Here is a 25,280-nt window from a genome sequence, read left to right on the forward strand (position 1 = left end):
GGAAGTGTAATGTGGAGGAGGGACTTTATGCATCATCTTCAGTCCTGTGTGAAAATTCAAAAGATTGGGTTTGATGTTGCCAAGGTGCTTTCAGATAGTTTCAATTTCCCTGTTCCTTTGTACCCTTTATATCTTACACTTGGTGTGATGGGTCATCTGGGTGTCAAAGGCAGGTGTGAGAGGCTGTTCCAACTGTTATTTTTTGCAGCTAGGAAGAATATCCTGCTCCTCTGGGGCAGGCCAGCGATCCAAAGAAATCCTGGCATAACATTGTTATAAACTGTATTCCCAACAAACATACAGCCTGCATGCTCAATTACACTTTAGACACTTTCCACAGAACTTGGGACCCATATCTGAAATATGTTGGACCTGTATTGTCATCCTCCTTGTTGCGGGCCTTCCCCAAACTGAATTGATTTGCCTGATTATGGGTCTTACTAGGAGTTCTTTTGGTTTACTCCAATTGTTTTGTATGTGCCTCTGAATTTTGTATTGCCTGAGCAAGGTTTTAGTTTCCATATTCTTTTTCTTTTGTCTCTATTATTATGAGAAAATCCTAATAAAAAAGAAAAATTGTTTGAATCTGAAATCATGGCTCAAAGTACTTGTTGTGAGACAAGTTCTTTATTTTTGACACCAAACTGTTTAATAAGAACTTTACACATAATTCATCAAATATAACTAATGCTTTAACAGTATCAGGATTTTGTAATGCAAACTTCAAATCTACAGGAAAAACAGCCGCAGAACATGTGGATTAAAATGCAATAACTTAAAAAAAAAAAATCAATAGTAGTTATTGTTTGAATGCCGGTTGATAGATTTAGTTCATTTTGGAAGCTTTCGGAGCAACTGGTGAGAAATTATTTGAAGCTTTGAAAGAAAAAGATTTAAGAGCAGGGATTACCAAAGCAGAAGAATAAATATGAAAAATGATTAAAATGTAACTGAAGTAATACATAAACTGAATACATAGAGAAAGCAAGTTATATTTGGAAAAGAAGAAGAAAGTTAAAATGAAAAGAACTGATGTATATATTCAAATGGGCAGTTTTGATACAATACAAGTTTGGTAAAACACATTCCTATAACTTCTATAATGTAGCAAAAGGTACAACTACTAAACACTACGGTTTCCTAAGGGAAGAAACATTTAAATGTATCAGGGATGAAAATTTACAACATTAAAATTCCCTCAAGGGAAAATAAACTTCATGTACATATCTATACTTACAGCTTCATTAATTTAACATTCACTGCAGGTCCAAAAATCAGAGCTACCTCATCAGATCCAAGTGTGACATCAGCTGACAATCTTTACAGGAGACTCCATCTGAACTCTGTGGAGCCTGATCTCAAGGTTTTGAAGTCTGACCCTGAAACCAGAAGAGGATCTTTCTGTCTCTTCAGATTCTTTGTGATCTGGTGATTTCAGTTCTGCATGATCACGCTGATGTTTGCACAGAGCAGATAATGAAGTGAATGCTTTGGCACATTGGTAACAGTGAAACTGTTTATTTGCAGCGTGGGCTTGTTTGTGTCTGGAGTATGAAGTGAAATTCCTAAAGCTCTTGTCACACTGGTCACAGCTAAATATCTCTTCCATGTGTGTAAGTTCATGTTGGTTACGGCTCGCTGCATATGAAAAGCTTCTGTCACAGTGTTTGCACTTATATGGTGTCTCTCCTGTGTGGATTCGCTTATGCTTTTTAAGGTCACCTGCAGCGGTGAAGGATGACCCACACTGGTCACAGACGTGCTTTTTAACCCCACTATGGTAGAGTTCATGGCATTTTAAATCACTTGATGTGGTGAAGCCTCTCCCGCATTCTTTGCAGTAGTTCATTTTGTCTCCAGTGTGTCTACGCCGATGTCGATTTAGACTCTGTCGATTACTGAAAGCATTTCCACAAAGGTCACAGCGAAACTCTTTCCCACCACCACAGTGGCGACAGGGTTGAGAACTGGATCCATCTGTGTCACTCTGCTTCTAAACAAAGACACAAACACAGTGTAAGTCAGTCCTTCAACATTTTTATCCTGAACGTCGCCTGAAATAAAGAGCATCTCTGCCAACATCCAGTTACATTTTAATGTTTGCATTATAACACTCAACTTAATAGGCGAAAATTACTCTCCATTTTTCCATCTAGTTCATTTAATATACAAACAATCATATCTAAACAAGTTACATCATATTTTTTATAAGTACACATGAAAAGTTCCAATCCAATCGGTCTCACTCCCAATTTAAAGCAAAAATAATTGTTTTTAGTAGAGATGGACCGATCCGATATTATGTATCGGTCCGATACTGACATAAATTACTGGATCGGATATGGGAGAGAAATAAAAAATGTAATCCGATCCATTAAATATAAAAAAAACTTGCGACAACAGCAGCAGGTTTAAGCTTGATAAGCTGTTGTTAGAATGTATTTAATATTACTTTCTACACCAGGATCCTTTTCTACGTAGCTGACGGCTGGTAACTGTGCAGGGGCGGATCTAGCAAAGTTTAGCCAGGGGGGCCGATAGGGCATGAACAGAGAAAAGGGGGCACAAAGACATACTTTTCTTTCTTATTCTCATTTAAAATGTCGAGCTTTTAATAAATAATTATCCGAATCTTACAACCAAAGTTTTTAATCTGATGTAAAATGTATAGAAGTCCATTACTGTATATAGTAACTGTTAGGTCTAATATACCCTAGTAAGCTATAGTACTTTTTCCTTTGGGAAGGTACCATCTGTGCAGTCTGCAGTTCTGTTGAAGAAAGATGTTGAATCTATTTAATTATTCTTGAAAAATAATTGATTTCTGTGCATTTTTTTCCCGCACTGCATCAAATTAAAGTTGATTACGTCGATTAAGCATCATGAGGTGGAGGGTGGGGGGTGGTTTCCTATTTTTTATTTATTTATTTTGCTGGGAGTTTTAAAAACCCCTTTTAGTTAGGTTGCTTACTCTTTAAAATACCAGAACAGGAAGGATGGAGTAGGGTTAAGTTTATTAGATTGATAAAAAAGCAGCAAGATATTAAAAAAATCAGTTTTATTGAGAAAAACACACTATATCAGATTCATATCGGTATCAGCAGATATCCAAATTTATGATATCGGTATCGGACATAAAGAAGTGGTATCATGCCATCTCTAGTTTTTAGTTAGTAAAGAACATAATAAATCATCTACCACTGGCCAGATTGTAGCAGTCATAAATTTGGAAGAAAGGGGAGATTGTGACTACAGAAAAGTAATTATTTAGTTTTTTTATGATCATGGAAGAAAAAAATATTAACTGAAACTAAAATATGATGAACCTCACAACACTACCTTTAATTGCAGTAGAATTACTAACATGCTAAAACAAATTTAGAGAGCAGAGTTGTTCCAAACAGTCAGGCTTAAAATACAAGATAAAAATATAAATACATACCTCACAGTAACTGCACTTATAGAGTTTCCTTCTGGTGTGGATCTGCTGGTGCCCTTTCAGAGAATGTGGAGCTTTAAAAGTCTTCTCACACAGGTCACATTTATAAGGTCTCTCTTCAGTGTGGGTAAATGTATGGTGACGTAACTGTGTGGCTGTTGTAAAGACTTTCCCACACTGATCACAGCAGTAAACATCATGTCCAGTGTGAATGCGTAGGTGTCTTTTTAGGTAACTCATACTACTAAAGGTTTTACCACAATTGTCACAGCTATTTGCCTTAATTCCAGAGTGGGTATCTTGATGACGTCGTAAGTTGCAACTGTGAGCAAACGTTTTACCACACTGATCACAGCTGTGTGCTTTAACTCCACTGTGGATAAGTTGATGTATTTTTAAGCTTCTAGGATGAGCAAAGGATTTTCCACACAAGTCACAAATGTATGGTTTAACTCCACTGTGGATGACTTGGTGTGTTTTTAAGTTGTCAGCCTGAGTAAAAGATTTTCCACACAAGTCACAGTGGTATGCTTTAAATCCACTGTGGGTGAGTTTGTGTTTTTTTAAGCTTCCAGCATCGATAAAAGATTTTTCACACAAGTCACAGCTGTACGCTTTAACTCCACTGTGGATGACTTGGTGTTTTCTTAAGGTTCCAGCCCGGGTAAAAGAATTTCCACACAAGTTACATCTGTATGCTTTAACTCCACTGTGGATAAGTTGGTGTTGTTTTAAGTGACCAAGCTGGGTAAAAGACTTTCCACACTCATCACAGCGGTATGCTTTAACTCCACTGTGGATGACTTTGTGTTTTTTCAAGGTTCCAGCCCGGGCAAAAGACTTTCCACACAAGTCACAGCTGTATGCTTTAACTCCACTGTGGACGAGTTGGTGTGCTTTAAAGTTTCCAAGAAGGGTAAAATCCTTTCCACACTCATCACAGCTGTATTTTTTCTGCCCCTTTTTTCGGTAAGGTTTGTCGGTCTCCTGAGAGCGCTGACTTCTCATTACATGTTGGTCCTGCAGTGACAGAGATACAAACAGAGGCAGTGATTGAAATGCAGTCATGGACTTAACTGAAACTGCCTCCATTAGTGGAATCAAAGATGTCAACAAACACGTTGTAGGTGTGTTACCACCGCATTCTGGAGATAGTATCACTTTACAAAGATGTGCTACAATGGGAGTTGTAAGGAAAATGACATAATAAAAGAAGCACTGATCACTGTAGAAAATGACTATATGAAAAATTGTGAGTTAGCTGACGATATTGTGTGCTGATAAAAACTCTGCTGTTGCTGGTCCCAAGGCTGGATGAGAAAGGAGGAGGGTTGGGCATGGGGTTAGCAACTCCACCTTTTAAAACCTCGATTGCTACAGAAAGAGCAAACGAATCTCATCATCGATTGAACCAGGGCAAAGATGATCGGCAACCCTTGATGACAGCAGTGGAGGAAAGCCCTCAGGTTGTTACCTGTTCGATGCGTTGATCAAATTTCGACCCAAAAGAAACTAACCGTTATGGAATATGTAATGTACAGACTCAGTACCAAACTGGTAAATTGGCCCAGCTTTTACAAGAATACGACTCGTACCTCCCACCATTCATGGAACCCCATTGTAGGGCTGCCACAAACGATTATTTTGATAGTCGACTAGTCACCGATTATTTTTGCGATTAGTCGACTAATCAGATCATCATCCGTTGGACGTAAAACGTACAGCTTATTGCACCAGCAGCATCTGCTCTTATATGACTATCATTAGCTTACAGCTTTAAGTGTTTATGGTCTGTGCTAACTAAAAATAAAGACAAGATGATAACTTGCAGATTGTTTCGGTGGAGTTGAATAAACTCAGCTGTCTGCTCCTTGCTATCTAAAATATAACAGGACACCGGAGTATATTCTCGAGCATCTCACACTTCTGATAATCAGTTGTCTGCTTGACGTTTATTCATCTGTGCAAAAACTATAACTTTAATCTCAGCCAAACCGATTAACTCGGAACAAATAAAATACTGAAAAAAGCCAAACAATAACATTTTTAAGTTATCTAAGTGACTTATATATCATGTTTAACCTGAGTAGCGAAAGACAGCGGTGGGTTTGAAAACGATTTGCCGGGAGCCCGGTGTTCTCAGCGGCTCTAGTGAGCCTTGCCCCCGGCTAGCTATCGAGCTGGTGGGTAACAGACGTCTCCGAAAATATCGGAGCGCTTTTGAAAATATGTGGTGTCTTGATAAACTGAGCAGATATTTGAGGTTTACACAGCTACATTCTCGCCTGAAAATATGTTAAACGTTTATTTTGTAACCCAGAAAGAGTAATGAGAGTAATATTAAAACTAACTAGCTGCCGCCATTGTTGGAAACTGAGCAGGGCCGCGCTATGAATTCTGGGACAGAGCTGCTTCTTCTTCGGGGTTTAACGGCAGCTGGCATCCTTGTACATGCAGTGCTGCCATCTTCTGTTTCAGTCCGTTATTACACTCTTAAATCCTACTAGTTCCTGCGTCTTTTGTGATCTTACAAAGCTTCAAACGACGCATCCACTATTAAATTCGTCGACGACGATTTTGATAGTCGATCTAATCGTGACTACCCCATTGATCAATGTAGTTTGGCGAAGTCTGCTCAGGACCAGGTGGCCGAAGACCTTGCACCCTCCATGGACTTTTTTCCAGTCGATATCGGACAAATCAGTGTTACCGAAGTCAAGACAACGATCTGAGTCCTCAAGAGTGAAAAGGCCCCTGTCTTCAGGTCATCCCTGAAATGTTAAAGCATGGTGGACCCCAGCTGGAATTCGCTCTTACAGGCAACATCACCCTGTTGGGCTCAGCTCAGTAAGATCTCCAAGAGTCAACTGCAGCTCTGCAGAATTCGCTCTTACATGACTCCTAAACGCCTGCTGGTCAACATCGCGTGTACCTGATGAGACAAAAGGCGTCATCAAACATCCGAAGAAAGGCGATTTGGGAGACTGTAACAACTTGTGGGGCATCACGCTACTGTCAGTACCCGGGAAGTTGCTTTGCCTCGTTCTTTCGAAACGGAAACGATGCGCAGTGGACGATGAGCAGGCTGGAGTGGCCGGTCCTGTGTCGAGCAAATCTTCACCCTCCGCATGATCATTGAAAAAAAACATTGGAATACCAAAGGAAGAGTTCTATCAATTCCATCAATTTCAAGAATTCTTTTGACAGCGTTTATAGGCTATCCTACGTCACTATGGAGTCCCCCAGCAGTTTGTATATGCCCTTCGTGGTCTCTATGCCAACTCCTGCTGCTGCTTCCAGACGGCTGACGGCTGAGAAGATTTCTTCGAGATCAATATTGGCATGCGTACTATCACCTTTCCTCTTTCTTTTATCAACTGACTTCATCATGCGACGATCAGCTGACCAAGTTGGTATTGGTGTTCCCTGGAAAAAAAAGGCGTAATCTCATCGACTTGGACTTTTTTCCAGGCAACATCACCCTGTTGGGCTCAGCTCAGTAAGACCTCCAAGAGTCAACTGCAGCTCTGCAGAGGGAGACCTTGAAAGTCGGTTTAAGAATCAGTGCCAAGAAGACCAAAGTACTCCAAGTTGGCTACGCACATGCACACGTTCCTGTCATGATCAACCAACAACGCGCTGAAGATGTGGAGAATTTCATGTATCTGGTCAGCATCATCTCAAATGACGGGATCTCTGATCGAGATGTCAACATCAAAGTAGAGAAGGCGGCCGGTGTTCTCTGATGTCTCCAACCTATTTGGAAATTGACCTCCCTGAATGCTAGGCTCAAGATCAAACTATTTAACTCTATCATCTTCCGACTGCACTGTACGCTAGTGAAACCTGGCACTCAACAAATGCGATCAATCAAAGCCTGAACGTGGCCTGCGGTGAATCGTGAGAATTTCCTATTGGGACCAGAAGACGAATGAAGAGGGCTCACAAAGAGCAGGCACCAACCCTCTAGCTGATGTTGTTGGTGAAAGGCGCTTCCACTTTGCGGGCCTTATTCTACGTCTACCGCCTTATCTCTCGGCCTAAGTGCTAAGTAACTAAGTGCTGATAAAATATGGTGTTTGTATTTTCTTGTAACTTCTATGGTTTTTGTTTGTGAATGTAGATTCTGTATGTATGGAGGAGCCCAGGATGGAAAAGATAAAGCTGCTGTTAACAACCAGCTGTGCACACAACTTCAGCAACTGTGATCATTTTTCTCACCTTTTGTGTTGAAGTCATTGTTTCCTCTGTAGTGGCTGAGCTGAGTCCAAATGGCTGAAATTGTTTCTCTGCTGCTCCACCAGACTCTCCTCCTCCTGTTACTCAGCTGGGACACAAAAATTGCAGATATGTATTTTATCCCTGACAAGAAGCAGAGCACATAAACATTACTACACTCCTCAGTGACAACAATACCTATGAAGCTTCAAGGTGAAACCCCAGAAGCAACTACAAAAAGAAAGTCATCAGCTGCCTACAAGAACTTGAAAGGAAAAAGCCACTGAGCACCCTGCATACCACCACCTTTACCCAGGGGATGCTACACCCTGTATATTTAGTAGTGGTATGCGGATCGATACTGAAGTATCGATTCTTCCGATACCAGTAATTTATGTTCTAGGATCCATTCTCATATTAAAATATTGATATTTTAGTACATTGGGGTAAATTTGTAGTGTTTCATTAACAGGAACAGAGTGGAAAGAAACTATATCATTTGGATCGTCTACATTGGAAGAAACTACTTACTCTACCCCTGTCATAGTCATTTGCAAAATACAGCTGCAAAATGTGTCCAGCCCCTGGCGTGCGCACTCACAACAATGGCTGAGCATAAACGGAGTCATGCATGTACATATTTCACCTCCACAAACAGCCAAGACGTGGTTTGCGATACATGTGGCAAGACAGCGAGGTGTCTCACTGTCTCGTTCTCATATTTCCACATTTAGATTTAGGTGTTCAGAATCTCACTGTAGGATTTTGTTTAACCTTTGATTGCTTAGATAAATTCTGTGTATGTGTCAGTATTACTTGGTGAAAACTACTTAGCTTTGTTTAACAACATTTCACTATGGTACCTGCTAACTGTTGCAGGACAAAACTCCCAAGAAGACAAGTGCAGGAGGTTCCTGGGGAAAGATAGCAGCCAGTGGGACAAAACCCTGTGGTAACTGAAAGATACAGAGAGTTTTGTGTGAGGGTATAAAAGGGACGCTGCCAAGGTTAGAGCTCTCATGATTGTGAACTGTGACATTTGATGTGTGTTGGCTCTCCTGCATGGAGTAAGTAAATTGTTGACCGTGTTGTAGGGCTGGGCAATATGGCCTAAAATCCATATCGCGGTATAATTTGAAGCACATGCGGTAATGATATATATCGTGATATATTCTTTTCTTCTGTATAACGTATTTTCCACACTATAAGGCACACTTAAAATCCTTTAATTTTCTTAAAAATCGAGAGTGTGCCTTATGTATGAATTCTGGTTGTGCTTACTGACCTTTAACCGATTTGGGCGTGCAGAAATCTGTTAACAAATGTTTTAGTACAACTTTGGTAAGCCGCACTGCTTGATGGATTGTCAGAGCATTATGGCTGCCGTAGTGAGGAGCTTCGCAGAGTAATCTGGGTCCAAAACTCTGTCCACTTCAGGTCCCAAAGTCAAACGAACACAGACTAAAAAACTGTCTAAATTCTTTCATCTTTAATAAAATGATCAGTGTTGCTGCTTTACCAGGTGTAACAATTAAGTTTAACATCCAGGCATCCATGAAAAGACAGAGAACTTTAAGAAATTAATATAGCCACTACAGTAACCATCAAAACGATGTAAAAATATTGCCTTAAACAGTTTATTTTGCGACACCACGAAACAAACGATAGCATAAAATGAAACGATAGACGTTTTTATATCGTCATCCGATATATATCGTTATATCGAACAGCCCTAAGCACTGCTGTGTTTGTTGCATCATATTGCTGTAATTGTTTATATGCTTTATATATTCTGAGGTAAGTTGATCTATAGTGTTACATCATATTCTATAAGGATGTTATGTGTTTGTATACTTTCTGCCCAGTTTGACCCATTTAGCAGAAGTCAGCCTGTTTAAGGCTCTGATATCTATTCTGTGTGACTTAAAGCAGTTATGACATGGTCTGATTTTCTCACCCAATAAAGGAATATTTCATATATCAGTCTACTCTTCATTCTATCAGAAACAGTTATCACAGCTCGTACATTTACTTTTTACACATATATGTAAGCATTGAGCCAAATTTAGTAATGCCAACATATTAAGATAAGATAAGATAAGATAACCTTTATTAGTCCCACACGTGGGAAATTTGTTTTGTCACAGCAGGAAGTGGACAGTGCAAAAGTTATGAAGCAAAAATTAGAATAAAATAAAATAAGAATAAATACAGTACACAACTGTACAGAATAGAATAAAATACTATATACAGTAGAATAAAATAGAATAAAATATACAATAAGATAAAAATAGAATACAAATACTATATACAACTGAGTAAAAATACAACGATGCCAGAAAAGATTATTGCACATTAGTGTTATTGCACATGTGTGGATGTGTGTGTTTGATCAGTTAAAGTCTTTATTGTGGAGTCTGACAGCAGTGGGGAGGAAAGACCTGCGAAATCTCTCCGTCCCACACCGTGGGTGCCGCAGTCTCCCACTGAAGGAGCTGCTCAGTGCTGTCACAGTCTCCTGCATGGGGTGGGAGATGTTGTCCAACAGGGATGACAGCTTAGCCACCATTCTCCTGTCACTCACCACCTCCACTGGGTCCAGAGGGCATCCTAGAACAGAGCTGGCCCTGCGGATCAGCCTGTTCAGTCTCTTCCTGTCCCCGGCGGAGATGTTGCCGCCCCAGCAGACCACACCGTAAAAGATGGCTGAGGCCACCACAGAGTCATAGAAGGTCTTCAGGAGTGGGCCCTCCACTTCAAACGACCTGAGTCTCCGCAGCAGGTACAGCCTGCTCTGCCCTTTCCTGTAGAGGGCGTCTGAATTATGAGTCCAGTCCAGTTTGTTGTTCAGATGAACACCAAGGTCCCTGTAGCTGTCCACAGTCTTAATGTCCATACCTTGGATGTTCAGTGGTTGCAGTGGAGGATGTTTGTGCCTGCGGAAGTCTACCACCAGCTCCTTGGTTTTACTGGCATTGATCTGGAGGTAGTTCAGCTGGCACCAGTCCACAAAGTCTTGAGTCAGTCCTCTGTACTCCTTGTCGTCCCCATCAGTGATGAGGCCGACTATTGCAGAGTCATCAGAGAACTTCTGCAGGAAGCACTGGGTGGAGTTGTGGGAACGAACAATATTTGTCTCTTATATATAAAACATCTATATATACACTGTCAAAGATACTTGTCTTTGAGTGAAGATTTAAGGTGATAGGAAATATAAATAACTGCAACTTGAATCTTTACTGAAGCTCAGTATTTGACACAGAGTTCAAACTCACTGCTGTAATAACCAATAATGATTAATATAATAACTATAATATTATATTATGCATTACCAAAATGAGATGACTTTCGTCTCATGACCAACATTAGCTAGTTGACATTTACTAGCTAATCTTGAAATGACTGTTCAGTACAGAAATGAAGCGTGATGACATCAACGTGCGCTATCGCAATAGAGCGGTATAAATCCCTATCGTTGGCTAAATTTATATCAGCTGTGTCCCAAAACGTTGGCTGCATCCTCCGGAGGCCGCATTTGAAGGCCGATTACGTCACAGCCAGGCGACGAAGGCTGTCCCAATTCGTCGACTCCTTCAAATGCGGCCGACAAATGCGTCTGTCACTACCCGATCCGTACCGGAAACCCAATCGGTACCCCGCATGCGCGAAAGGTGTCTACTTCCGGTCGAAGCGTTTTACGATAGTTACGGGTCAGAGTATCTGTTAAGATGTTAAGAATAATAAGTGTCTCTTAAAATGTTTACGATAATGAAACATTTAATATAATGTAGACAAAAACAAAAAAATAAAAAGATAGTTACGGATCAGGACTCCCCGATCCTTACTGCACATGTGCAAAGTCGGACCATACTAATGGGGTCTACCCGATCCGTACCGCGCATGTGCAGGGGTTTTCGTCTTCTTCTGTTCGTTTAATGGCAGTTTACTCCCCAGTGTTTGAGGATACCGCCCCCTGCTGACCGAGCGAACGAACCCTATTGTAAACTGACTTAGCGTCATTTCAAACGTGTGTTAAATTTGGTTTAGGGATAGTCAAGTGTGTTTATGCTTGTCTGTGTGGAGAGGATTGATTGGAATAGTGATGATGATGTCCGCTATCACTGTCAATTGTCAGTAAACACATCATCTGGCTGATGAATCTTCACGTGACACATTACAAAGTCTGTATTATTAACTCTGTAATTTGGCACTATTCTTCTTATTTTACGGCGCTGTTGTTCAATCGGGGGACGCTCTCTGTTGAGGAGAAAAGCAGGAATTTGTTTGTATAAGGATTATCCATTGTTTAAATGTCCCGGTAGTCGAAAAGGAGGCACAGCTGTTGAGAAATGCTAGGAGCTAACTGGGCGCTAACCGTATCATTCAAATATAGGTCGTGTCCAAATTCATGGGCTGCATCCTCCTGAGGACCCGGCCTTCGCGGTCTACGTGGGCCGGGTCCTCAGAAGGTCGGGTAGGCCGGAAGTAAACGGCTGTGAAATTGGACGGTCTAGCCGTCTGATTAACGTCACCGCTGTCTCGGTGGAGTTTAATAAACTCGGCTGTCTGCTCCTTGCTATGTAAAATATAACAGGACACTGGCATAAATTCTCGACCATCTCACACTTCTGTTTAATCAGTTTTCTGTTTGACGTTTATTCAGCTGTGTGAAAACCACCCGGGGGATTAATAAAGTTTTATTTTATCTAATCTAATCTAATATCTTTAATCTCAGCCAAACCGATTTACTCACGAACAAATAAAACACTGAAAAAAGCCAAACAATAACATTTTTAGGTTGTCTAAGTGACTTATATATTACGTTTAACCTGAGTAGCGAAAGTCCGCGGTGATCTGAAAATGATGTGCCGGGAGTTGTGCCGTTCTCGGCGGCTTCAGTGACCCTCGAGCTCTCGATTAGCTATCAAGCTGGTGGGTAACAGACGTCTCCGAAAACGTCGAAGCACTTTTGCAAATATGCAATACCTTGATAAACCGAGCAGATATTTGAAGTTTACACAGCTACATTCTCGCCTGAAAATATGTTAAAAGTTTATTTTGCGACCCAGAAAGATTAATAAAAGTAATTTTAAAACTTAGTAGCGGCCGCCATTGCCGGAAACTGGAGTTTGGCTGGGCCGCGCTATGAATTCTGGGATATGGTGGGCCACGAAGGACACACCCGACCCATCCTTCAAATTCGGGGAAAAGGAGGACGCATTTGTCGGCTGCATTCGGAGGAGTCCACGAATTTGGACAGCCTTCGGCGCGTCGCTGTGACGTAATCGGTCTACAAATGCGGCCTCAGGAGGATGCAGCCCATGAATTTGGACACGACCATATTGAATGTCGCAATGTTGGCAAAGAGAGGAAGTGACGTAACATTTGCGCATGCGGGGTACCGATCGGGTTTCCGGTACGGATCGGGTAGTGACAGCGTCCTTCATTTCCCCGAATTTGAAGGATGGGTTGGGTGTGTCCTTCGTGGCCCACCATATCCCAGAATTCATAGCGCGGCCCAGCCAAATTTCAGCTGCCAACAATGGCGGCCGCTACTAAGTTTTAAAATTAGTCTTAATCTTTCTGGGTCACAAAATAAACTTTTAACATATGTTCAGGCGAGAAAGTAGCTGTGTAAACCTCAAACATCTGCTTGGTTTATCAAGACATCGCACATTTGCAAAAGTGCGCCGACGTTTTCGGAGATGTCTGTTACCCACCAGCTCGATAGCAAGCCGGGGGGGGGGTTCAATGGTGACTCCAGCCGGCGAGAGCAGCAGACTCCCGGCTTCATCGTTTTCAGACCCCCGCTCTTTCGCTACTCAGGTTAAACATGATATATAAGTCACTCGGATAACTTAAAAATGTAATTGTTTGCCTATTTTCGGTGTTTTATTTGTTCCAGAGTAAATCGGTTTGGCTGAGATCAAAGTTATTAGATTAGATAAAACTTTATTAATCCATCGGGTGGGTTCCTCCGGGATTTTCACACAGCTGAATAAACGTCAAACAGAAAACTGATTAAACCGAAGTGTGAGACGGTCGATAATTTACGCCAGTGTCCTGTTATATTTTAGATAGCAAGGAGCAGACGGCCGAGTTTATTAAACTCCACCGACACAGCGGTGACGCAAATCTGAAGGCTAGACCGTCCCATTTCACAGCCTCGCACTTCCGGCCTTCTCGGTCTTTGAAGGACCCGGCCCACGTAGACCGCGAAGGCCGGGTCCTCCGAAGGATGCAGCCGACGTTTTGGGACACAGCTAATATGGCGCTCCCCAGTGGCTGCAGCCAGGTGCTCTTGTGTTCAAATTCGGGGAAATGAAGGACGCATTTGTCGGCTGCATCTGAAGGAGTCGACGAATTGGGACAGCCTTCGTCGCCGGGCTGTGACGTAATCGGGCTTCAAATGCGGCCTCCGTAGGATGCAGCCGACGTTTTGGGACACAGCTACCGTTTCTATCGTATGTCGTTTTTATCGCCCCACCCCTACAGTGTTGTAGACTTTATTAACAGAAAATTCCACAACAGTTTCTATAGACACATACATGGATATGCAATCGGCTCCACAGTTACACCCAATTTAGCCAACTGGCTAAATTGGCCCTGTAACATGGACAGCACCTAGCCACACATCCAGTCGCTTCTTAGACTCAGAACAAAATCTTTCCAGCTTTGTGTGCCTATCGAAATGATTTTTACAAATCCTGCTGGAATCAGTGTTGTTACAGCTGCAGTCAAAGCATAATGGGAGTAAGCGAGCAAACGCTCAACTTCTCCCAGCATGCTGAGCTAATGATTAGTTGGTTTTTCTCCAAACACTCTCTCACTCTTCTCTCAACGTGTTGACAATAAACTGAACAGACACCGAGGAGAGCAGCAGAAGACCTCATTCAGGAACTAAACTCAACATGAACTGAACTCACAGTAAAGTTAGCTCGGTGCTTACCTTTAGATGAGCCCACAAACCGAGAGAAACTCCGTGATGAAGCTGGAACTCTTTCCAAACACAGGAAACAGATCAGGGAGCAGAGACCCACGTGGTTCACGCTGATCTCAGCTACGATCCAGGAGACAAGGGTGGGCAGATCGATGCAGATATCGATCCAAACGTTGGTAGTGGTATATGATCGATACTTTAGTTTGTTTCTCTCCTCTAAGTTCACTACTTTACTCCCGTTTCATGAAAAAGCTGCTCTCTCTGACCGACTCCTCCTTCTTCTTCTCCTGTCAAGTTTAACGGCAGCTTGCATCCAAAATTGCTGCATTACTGCCATTTCCTGGCTTTTAATCTTACGTCACTCCTGAATCCTCAGATCCTCTCCTCCTCCTCTCCTCTCCTCCGCCCCTTCTTCCTGCTCTGAGTTGCTGCAGTGCGGTCATGTGACACAGCTGCACAGCCTAACCACGGGTGTTTTTCAAAAGTAGCTCTTATTTCCTTCTCTTTGGCTATATCCACACGTACACGGGTATTTTTAAAAAACGGACATTTTCCGTTTTCGTAAAAAAAAAAAAAATCCCGTCCACATGTAAAAGCCCAAAACGAAGGAAAACGTTGCTAAGAACATGCCAAAGCAGCAGGTGGCGATATATTCCTAACCGTGTAGAAATGCTGGCCAGTCAGAAGTGTATAAGCCTGATGTAAATCAAATCAAATCACTTTTATTGTCACATCACATGTACAGGTACACTGGTACAGTACATGTGAGTGAAATTCTTGTGTGGGAGCTTCCACAAGCAACAGAGGTGTGCAAAAGTACAATAACAGATACAGAAAAAGGAGAGCAAACCAAAACACCACACGGAAAATATAAACATAAACATCCATCCATCCATCCATCCATCCATCTTCATCCGCTTTATCCGAGGCCGGGTCGCGGGGGCAGCAGCCTAAGCAGAGAAGCCCAGACCTCCCTCTCCCCAGCCACCTCCTCCAGCTTATCCGGGGGAACACCAAGGCGTTCCCAGGCCAGCCGAGAGATATAATCTCTCCAGCGTGTCCTGGGTCTGCCCCGGGGCCTCCTCCTGGTGGGACATGCCCGGAACACCTCACCCAGGAGGCGCCCAGGAGGCATCCTTGTCAGATGCCCGAACCACCTCAACTGGCTCCTTTCGATGTGGAGGAGCAGCGGCTCTACTCTGAGCCCCTCCTGGATGGCCGAACTTCTCACCCTATCTCTAAGGGAGAGGCCAGCCACCCTTCGGAGGAAGCTCATTTCTGCCGCTTGTATCCGCGATCTCGTTCTTTCAGTCACTACCCACAGCTTGTGGCCATAGGTGAGGGTAGGGACGTAGATCGACCGGTAAATTGAGAGCTTCGCTTTTACACTCAGCTCCCTCTTCACCACGACGGACCGGTGCAGCGTCCGCATCACTGCAGCCGCAGCACCAATCCGTCTGTCGATCTCCGGCTCCCTTCTCCCATCACTCGCGAACAAGACCCCGAGATACTTGAACTCCTCCAACATAAACATACACTGAAAATACATGAGCCCAGGGGCCCGTTCTTCGTACCTCGCTAAGTAAGTTAGCTGGATTTGATTGTTGACGATTTCGCGTGATCTTGGATCATTCGGTTCCAGTGATGTTGCAGCTCTGAAATATGGCCAAACTGGTGGCAAGTGGCATCTTGGCAGCTGCACGCTTGACTTTTCTCAGTTCATGGGCAGTTATTTTGCGCCTTGGTTTTTCCACACGCGTCTTGCGACCCTGTTGACTATTTTGAATGAAACGCTTGATTGTTCGATGATCACGCTTCAGAAGCTTTTCTGTCTGGAAATCGACCAGTTTGAAGTGATAAATTACCTATGTATGTAAACGGTTTTATAATAGCCTCAATGACTCTTTTAACCACTATCATGTCAATATCATTACAATCCAAAGATTTCTGATTTTTACATTTTTTGACAATTTCAAAAACTTCATTTTCATCAACGGCTGTGAGAAACATAGAATATGGATTTCTGTCTATCAGTGTATCCGGTTTTTCCTGTGCTTTCCCAGGATCAGTGATTGTTCTTGCTAAATTTGGTCCAGCAGTTACAAAGAATTCATTGAGACTATTTGCCACAACATCCATATTGTATTCTTCATGGTCATTACAAATGAAATACTTGGGATAGTTATTTTGTCCAGTCCCACGTTTTATAACACTCTTTAGTATTTCCCATAATCTTTTATTATTTCTATTTATATCTAATGGTTTCATATAGTATTCCTTTTTACTAAATCTAAGTATATTAGTTAACCTGTTTTTATATCTTTTGTATCTGATTTCAGCATCTTTAGTTCTCGTTCTTTAGAACTCTCTGTATAGAGCATTTTTCTTTATACATGCATTTTGCAGACCTTTTGTTATCCAAGGACAGTCCATATATTTATGTTTCCTACTATATTGCTTTATTGGACAGTTAGTATTGTACAGTAATGTAAATATTCTAAGGAATTCACTATACGCACTATTAACGTCCTGTTCCTGATATACTTCACCCCAGTTTTCTTTCAATAAATCTTTTTTAAATGCATTCATTCTTTCTTCTGTTCTTACTCGTCTGTACTCTTTTTTACTGTCCATTTTATTGATCTTGTAATTCCTATCATAGATTGTAAAAATTGGAAGATGGTCACTTATGTCGTTAATCAGGAGTCCACTTACAGTCTTATTTTCAATGTCATTTGTAAAAATGTTATCTATGAGAGTTGCACAGTGTGATGTGATCCTGGTAGGTCTAGTAATTTTAGGGAATAGGTTCATACTGTACATTGTGTTTATAAATTCCTCAGTGGTTATATGTTTATTTGGGTTCAGCAAATCTATATTGAAGTCTCCACAAATGAAAACTTCTTTGTGAGCTATTTCAATAAATGTTTCTTCTATCCAGTCTTTAAATGTCTCAATGCTACTACCTGGAGCTCTGTATATACAGCTAATGATTACATTTTTACTTTTTTCTTTACAAATTTCAACTGTAATACATTCTAGTACATTATCAATCACCATCGTCATCTTTTTCACCACATTAAATTTCAAGGCTTTGTCCACATACAAGGCCACTCCTCCTCCTTTGTTTCGCCTAGTTATAAATGTGAATTCATAACCCTCCAGTTCAAAGTCTGTTCCTTTTTCCATATTGATCCAAGTTTCTGATAAGGCAATGACACTAAATGGATGTGAAAACTGGTTAAGATATTCTTTGATATGATTAAAATTAGCATAGAGACTTCTACAGTTAAAGTGGATAATTGATAATTTATTCTCATTTTTAATCCTCTGATTGTAGTCTTTATTTGTACAGTAGCAGCAATTGTTATTGTTAGATGAGAAGAAGTTGTTGTCTGGATCTATTTCATATTCCAAGTCCTGTGTATTGTGATCTATATAGTTAAATGTTTTCAGTTCCAATTGATCATATTCTGCAACTGTCTGGATGATGCAGCTGTTTCTTCCAGATGTATCTGAGTTCTTCCTTCCAGTGTGTGTCATAAGTGAGTGTGTGGTTGTCTGTTACCTTGTTTGCCGTCCAGATCGTGTTGCTCACTGATATTCTTCCACAACTTTCATGAATATACTTTGAGTACATGATAAACCATAATTATCTATGAAGATATTATATGTTAATACATTGCCTTCATTGTCTAAAAGGTGTAAAACCTTCCAAATTCCATGATCCATTCAATCCTTATAACAGATGGAATTTTTTTTAATCAATATATTGATATATATAATAATACATCTGTTGTTCCAAATCGAATTTGTATGTGGAGAAAAATTATGATTGTAAATCATTTTCCAGTACTGGAGAACAGAGATTGGCAGTAATCTGCTGTAATCTGACTACTTTTTTCAAGTAACGAGTAATGTAAGGGATTACTATTGCAAAAACGATAATTAGATGACCGTTACGTTCACGTAAGCACGCTGCGTTACTGCGTTACTAAAACTGCGATTTTTTGCGAGAATGTCTCATGACAGTGACATAAGCGAGTGCGACGTTCGTGACAACAGCTGTGTGCAGATCAACAGTGGATAATATATCGAGTGCGGGAGAGAGTGTGAGCATGCAGCGTTTAAAGCGTGGAAGTACTGACCTTACTTTGAGTTTGATTCCATAAAAAGTGACAAAAACATTAGTGTCCGTTGAAGTTGCAGTTATTTATTTAAATTTCCTATCACCTTAAATCTTCACTCAAAGATAAGTATCTTTGACCGTGTATTATATATATTATATGTAAGAGACAGATATTGCTCATTTAATTTGTTGGCATTATTAAATTTGGCTCAATGCTTACATGTATGTGTATAAAGAAAATGTACGAGCTGTGACAACTGTGTCTTATAGAATGAAGTTAAACTGAAGCTGGGCTGCAATGCTATGCAAAGTATTTCCTGGATGATTGTGGAGCGAACTTTAAGGGACCCCCTGCAATAGGTAAAAATAAGCAAAGTAGAAACCATGTGCTTAATCATTTTTATAAGTAGTCAAGTGAATTGTTGAAAATTAGCAGTAGCTATAAACCTATGTGCGGTACATCAGTCTCATGTCTTGCACTTGAACTATGTTAAACTGCACTGTCCCTTTTAAATAAAATAAATTATAAATTATAAACTAACACTAGGTTTAAAAAGAGGTGATTGTGTTTTAAACTGTTAACCTGTACACCAGAGGTCTGTTTGTTGTCACGGTGATCACTAGATTAGCGGTTTTTGGGAGTATATTTCTGCATTAAACCAGAGCACACATGCACTCAGGTTTCCGTCATGCACTGCGTGCTGCGAGCAGGAGTATTGCAGAGTAATGCCAATGACACAGAGTGGATGATGCATGCTCAATCATCCAGGTAAATAAATGTAAGTAAAAAAAAGTTGATTCTGTTCATCTGGGCATAGCTTTTTTCAATGGGAGAAATGTTTTGTCACTCATCCAAGTGACATCCTTAGTCTCAGCTGACTGCAGGTTCCCCCAATCTTATAAACGGTACATTTGCACAATGACTGAAACGAGCCCACTGAAGGAACAATGGGCTGTGAGGTCAGTTCCTTATTGGTCCCCTATGTGTCAGAATTATCAAAACAGTTGAGATGCCTTTTTTCTAAACACAGCGAATCATCTTTCACCATCTTACAATGCTGATATTGCAGCCATTCACCAACTCTCTGTGAATGGTACTCATGGCCATTGATCAGTGGTTGTTGATCCATGGTCATCCTAATTTGCATATTAATAATCAAGGAACTGACCTCCCAGCCCATTGTTACGAGGTGTAACAATGGGCTGTTAATCTTTCAAACTGTTAATCATGCCAAAGTGTTATGGGACTTGAAATCTAAACCCAAATGTATTCTTGGCGGCTACTTAAGTATTCGGAGTGTTATTCCAAAAATAGATCAGATTTATACTCTTCTTTGTGACTCAAACTTGGATTATCTTTGTTTAACTGAAACATGGCTTCATGTGAATATTCCAGCAAACATGATTGACATTGGTGGCGGGGGGGGGGGGGGGGGGGGGGGGGTGTCTGATTTTCATTAAAGAAAAGCACAAATGTAGTGAAATACAAATGAATACTCCTCTTGAATGTTTAGCTTTACAGGTGATTCTTTCCCCCCAAATGTGTTTTAATATTGTTGTCCTATATAACCCGCCATCACATAGTGTCTCATTTTATGATCAGTTACAAGATGCAGTAAAAGAATTGAATTGTTGTAGAGAAACAATATTTTATGGTGACTTTAACATCAACTGGCTGGATAAAACTAATAACCAAAAATTAAAAATTATTATGTCAAAATTTCAATTTAAGCAAATAATTAAAGGACCCACAAGAGTCACCAAAAATAGTAGAACTCTAATTGATATGGTATTCACTAATAAAATAGATCGGATAACAAAAACATATAACTTATTAACTGGTCTGTCTGATCATAATATGATTTTAACTGTTAGGAAATTGACTAAAAAACGATTGCAGTATTATAGTACAAACAGCCCTGACCATGTAAAGACATTTATTCCCAAGTCTGAAATTGTAAAGCTTAAACAGGAGCTTGCGAATCGCAACTGGGATCATCTTATAAAATCAGATGATTTGGAGTTGTGTTGCAATTCCATGACTAGCTCCCTGACTGAAGTAATATCTAAATATACCAAAAGTATCAAATTTAAGCAAAGGAAGCAAAATCTACCATGGTTAAATAGTGAAATACATAAACTTATGAAAAGACGAGATTTGGCGTTAAAAACAGCCTTAACTACTAAAGGTAATACGGATTATATGATCTATAAAGGCCTAAGAAATAAAGTAGTCATGGAATTGCGTAAAGCTAAGGCTTTATATTACACTCATATTATAGAAAAAGCTAAAGGTCATAATGTCTCCCTTTGGAAGCATTTAAACGATTTAATTAACAGATCATCTAGCAGGAAGGAAATTGAGCAAGTCAATATAAATGGCACAATTATTATAGATAAGGGTTCCATGGCATATGAATTTAACAAATATTTTATACAATCTGTAGAAGAATTAATGCAAAATTTCAGCTCTCCAGTGGTCACTATTAAAAACAGACCTATCGATTCATCAGACTCATTTTTTATTGAAGAGGTTAATGAAGCAGAGGTCACAGAGGTTATTGAGAAATTATCAGATTCTAGGGCAAAGGATATTTATGGCTTGGACACTTGTTTTATTAAAAAATTTAGAGATTTCTTGACAAAACCTTTAACACATCTTATAAATTTATCAATAAGAAATAGGACATTCCCAACTGACTGGAAAAGGGCTGTAGTTACTCCAGTCTTTAAAGGAGGCGAGCGTGATTTGATATGTAATTATCGTCCAATTTCCATACTCCCTGTTCTTTCGAAGGTGCTTGAGAAGGTTGTGGCAGCACAGTTAATTGATTATTTAGAGACTAATCAACTGCTTCATCCAATGCAGTTTGGTTTTAGACCAAAATTTTCCACAGAAATGACAAATTGCTATTTTGTTGAAAATATTAAGTGTAATCTGGATAATGGTAATGTTGTGGGTGCAGTGACCTAAAAAAGGCTTTTGACACTGTCAATCATGACATACTTCTTTCTAAGTTGATAAAATTTGACTTTTCAAAGCAAGCAGTTGACTGGTTTGAGTCCTATCTCTACAAAAGAGAGCAGTATGTGAGGGTTGATAAAGAAAAGTCATCCATGTTGGAAAACAGAATCGGTATTCCCCAAGGATCTGTTCTTGGCCCATTGCTATTTAGTTTGTTTATAAATGATCTGCCTACCAGCTGCCCAAAAGCCAACTGCCAACTTTATGCAGATGATGCAGTTATACACGTACCAGCTAAGTCACCTGGTGAAGCAGCAGACACCTTAACAGTACATCTAAATGGTGTCCAGAAATGGCTGGAACAAAATCATCTTGTACTGAATTAAAAAAAAAACAGTTTCTATGTGTTTTTCGATTAGGAAACGAAATTCATCTGATGATTTTAAAATCAACCTAGGGAACGAAGAAATAAAGGAGGTCAAAGATTTTAAGTTTTTAGGAATAATCTTAGATTCACATCTTAAATTTGACAAGCACGTAAAGAAGATTTCTAAGACGGTCAAGGCTAATCTGAATTGTTTTAAGTTAATTCGGCACTATATACCCACTTCAGCAGCTCAGTTATTTATGCATTCTATGATATTTTTTCATTTTTCATATTGTATGACAGTTTGGACTCAAGCAGCACCATCTACAATTCAGCCTGTGGTATCCTTATATAATCAAACCTTAAAAATAATGGATAAAAAATCGGTTCGGTGGCATCATTGTCACATTTTACAGAAATATAACTTATTTAGTTTTAAGAGTTTTAATCATTGGTGTTATCTTAAATTAGTTTTTAAATGTATAAATAGGAGTGTCTCAATAGATACATTCAGAGACAAGACAGTAATCGTGTTACTAGGAGTAAGGTGAACGGCAACTGCAAGATATTATATCGCAGATCTACATTCGGTCAGTCAGCTTTTTCTATAAAGGCCTGCCATCTGTGGAACACACTTCCAACCGATATCAAACTGATTACAGACATTAGATCCTTTACATTGAAGGTTAAAGTGTGGTTAAAGGGAAACCAAAGTTGTAGTCATTTTATCTGATGATTTTAATTTTATTTTAAATTATTGTCTATTAATTGTAATTGTATTTATGATGTAATTTGGTTTTATGAAAATGTATGTTTTATTGTAATATGTATTTATTTAGACTGTAAGCCCAACAAGAGACAATTGTTGAAAATTAGCAGTAGCTATAAACCTATGTGCGGTACATCAGCCTCATGTCTTGCACTTGAACTATGTTAAACTGCACTGTCCCTTTTAAATAAATAAAATTCAAAATTCAATTCAAGTTGGAGACACTCATAAAGACTCGAAATGTTAAGGGTTTCAAAACCCTCTACCCATTTCCTATCTGGAGGTATCTGAGAAAAAAGTTGCTCCCTGGTAGCTTGTATAACTCTTGTAACTGAGTAATAGAGGATAAAGGCTTCAAATAAATTGTAATTTAATCTGCTTAAGAATATATATGATGGCAGCGTATCACTACATTGCCATCATATATAGACTGATCAATGGGCAGGGGAGACAGCAGTATAGCTCCTATACAGTAAGGCTGACAAGTTTCCTGCTCAAGCTGCAACCATGTGAGGGGATTTCCATTGTCAGCTACCCAGTATGTCGTTAATTTTATATGCGTAGCCCAGTAACAGAACAAGAAATTCGGAAGTGCTAACCCTCCCTCTATTTTAGACTTTCAAAGATGCTTCCTAGCAACTTATGTGTTTTGTTGTACCATAAAGGTAGATATTATTAACTTCCTAAGACCCAAACTCTTCCACAGCATGCATTTTTAATTTCTCTTTGATATTTGAGCTGATTGGGGCCGGATGAATGTAAAAACAAAGAATTACCAGATTTTTTTAAACCTATTTTTTGTTTCTAAGAAAAATGAGAGCCACATATGAGGATATTCATTTAAAATTTCGATACAGTTACAGTATAACATCCTCATAAGTGGATATCAGGCCCTTGCAGAGCAAAATTGAGTATTTTGGTCTAAATAACCCAAAATGTGATGTCCACATATGTGGATGCCAGATCCTAGGAGGTTAAAGTATACTGAGTAGCTGGACAATGTAGAGGAAGTTATAGCGACCACTCTGCATACTGAGCTATCCCTGCCCCTTTAAGGCTTTTATGAAAATTCTGAATAAAATTGCTTCCTTGAAAAAGACTAAATTTACAGTTCAGTGTTGAATATTACATCAAATAAACTTCTACAAAGTGTTTTGAATGGCAGAGAGTCAGAAATGTCTGTATGTAGCACAGAGCCATGACTGGGTGTCCAAATGTGTACTTAAAGCCATTTATAATTATAATTATTATTACAAAGTATCATTTTAAACTTGGTTGATCTGCTGCTCTCAACGAACAAGCAGACATTTTGGTCTTTTAACTTTATTTTCAGAAGTATGTCACCTTTTTCAACTAATAAAAAATGACCCTTATGTCCATTCATAATACACAAAGTAATTAAGCAATAAACAATTAAATGACAAAACTTTCTCTTTTCACTTTCTATTATAGAAACATCTGTTTGTTTGTTGCTGTTTTTTACAATTACAGTAAAGAACAGCAACAACTGTACAGTCAGAACTTTCCTGCAATTCTAAATTTATTTCTCACAATTCAAGTCCAAACAATCATGCAGACAGATTTCTTTCTTTCTCATTTGTTGTGTATAAAAGCAATTAAATATGTAATTTCATTACTGACAGAAAGGGGAGTTTCACTGCACTAGCCCACTGAAGGTCACAGAAGCCGTGATTTAAAATGAGTTTGACTCCCCTGATTTACAGTTTCAGGGACATCATAAAATGTTCATTAAGCCAAACAACAGTTTCATTACAAGGTAATTTTATTGTCACCCAAATCTTATAGGGGCTATTGAGATTGTTTGAAGTCTCCACAAGAAAATGATCAGCTTTGACCTTTCTAATGACAACTGTGTATGCATCACACAGCTGCTTGAAAAGCAACTAATCAGTGTGGGGGTTAGTTCTCCTGGTTTTGCCCCATGCCATGTTGTGCTCGTGGAATAGGCTAGGTAGATCAGTAGTAAAACATGCATTATGTCTGCCTTTATTTCCTTTACATATCCATAAAGGGATACAACAATATAAAGAAGAATTCAACAATATCTAATGCAAAATTGAATTCATGTGCAGTATAGCAGGTTCCCTCTAAGTGCAGCCAGCCACATGAGGTTTACTGATCAAACCATGACAGAGCGGTTCAACATTCAGGCAAAACAAACTAAAAAAAAGGAAGGAGGACAATACTTTGCAACTTCATAAATTTAAGAGCCAGGATTATTAACTGCAGGTCCAGAAATCAAAATTACCTCATCAGATCCAAGTGTGACATCAGCTGACACTCTTTACAGGACATTCCATCTGAATTCTGTGGAGCCTGATCTCAAGGTTTTTAAGTCTGACCCTGAAACCAGAAGATAATCTTTCTGTCTCTTCAGATTCATTGTGATCCAGTGTTTTCAGTCCTGCGTGATCACGCTGATGTTTGCACAG

The 25,280-nt window shown here is 39.8% G+C and overlaps 1 protein-coding gene across 9 annotated transcripts; it reads right to left on the bottom strand.

The window, feature by feature from the left end:
- Positions 1-608: 608 nt before the first annotated feature.
- Positions 609-25,280, bottom strand: LOC106096685 (zinc finger protein 729). Of its 9 annotated transcripts, none has more exons than XM_019356725.2 (5): positions 14,607-14,657; positions 8,521-8,613; positions 7,661-7,766; positions 3,443-4,459; positions 609-1,993 (listed from the first exon to the last, which is right to left on the bottom strand). In XM_019356725.2, the coding sequence occupies exons 3-5, from the start codon at positions 7,676-7,678 to the stop codon at positions 1,307-1,309; spliced, it is 1,722 nt and encodes a 573-aa protein (XP_019212270.1). In that variant the 5' UTR covers positions 7,679-7,766; positions 8,521-8,613; positions 14,607-14,657; the 3' UTR covers positions 609-1,306. The 9 variants fall into 9 exon arrangements, with proteins under 9 accessions (XP_019212270.1, XP_025766233.1, XP_025766235.1 ...); XM_025910448.1 differs by having other exon boundaries at positions 7,661-7,801; positions 14,607-14,645; XM_025910450.1 differs by lacking the exons at positions 8,521-8,613; positions 14,607-14,657 and adding an exon at positions 25,097-25,280 and having other exon boundaries at positions 7,661-7,801.

Source organism: Oreochromis niloticus, linkage group LG9, assembly GCF_001858045.2.
Source record: "Oreochromis niloticus isolate F11D_XX linkage group LG9, O_niloticus_UMD_NMBU, whole genome shotgun sequence".
NCBI classification, from domain to species: Eukaryota; Metazoa; Chordata; class Actinopteri; order Cichliformes; family Cichlidae; genus Oreochromis; species Oreochromis niloticus.

Excerpts from the sequence above, each read along its gene's own strand:
- LOC106096685 (XM_025910450.1), bottom strand. Across the intron at positions 1,994-3,442 it reads ATAAGTGCAGTTACTGTGAG|AAGCAGAGTGACACAGATGG; the intron begins GTATGTATTTAT and ends GTCTTTGTTTAG.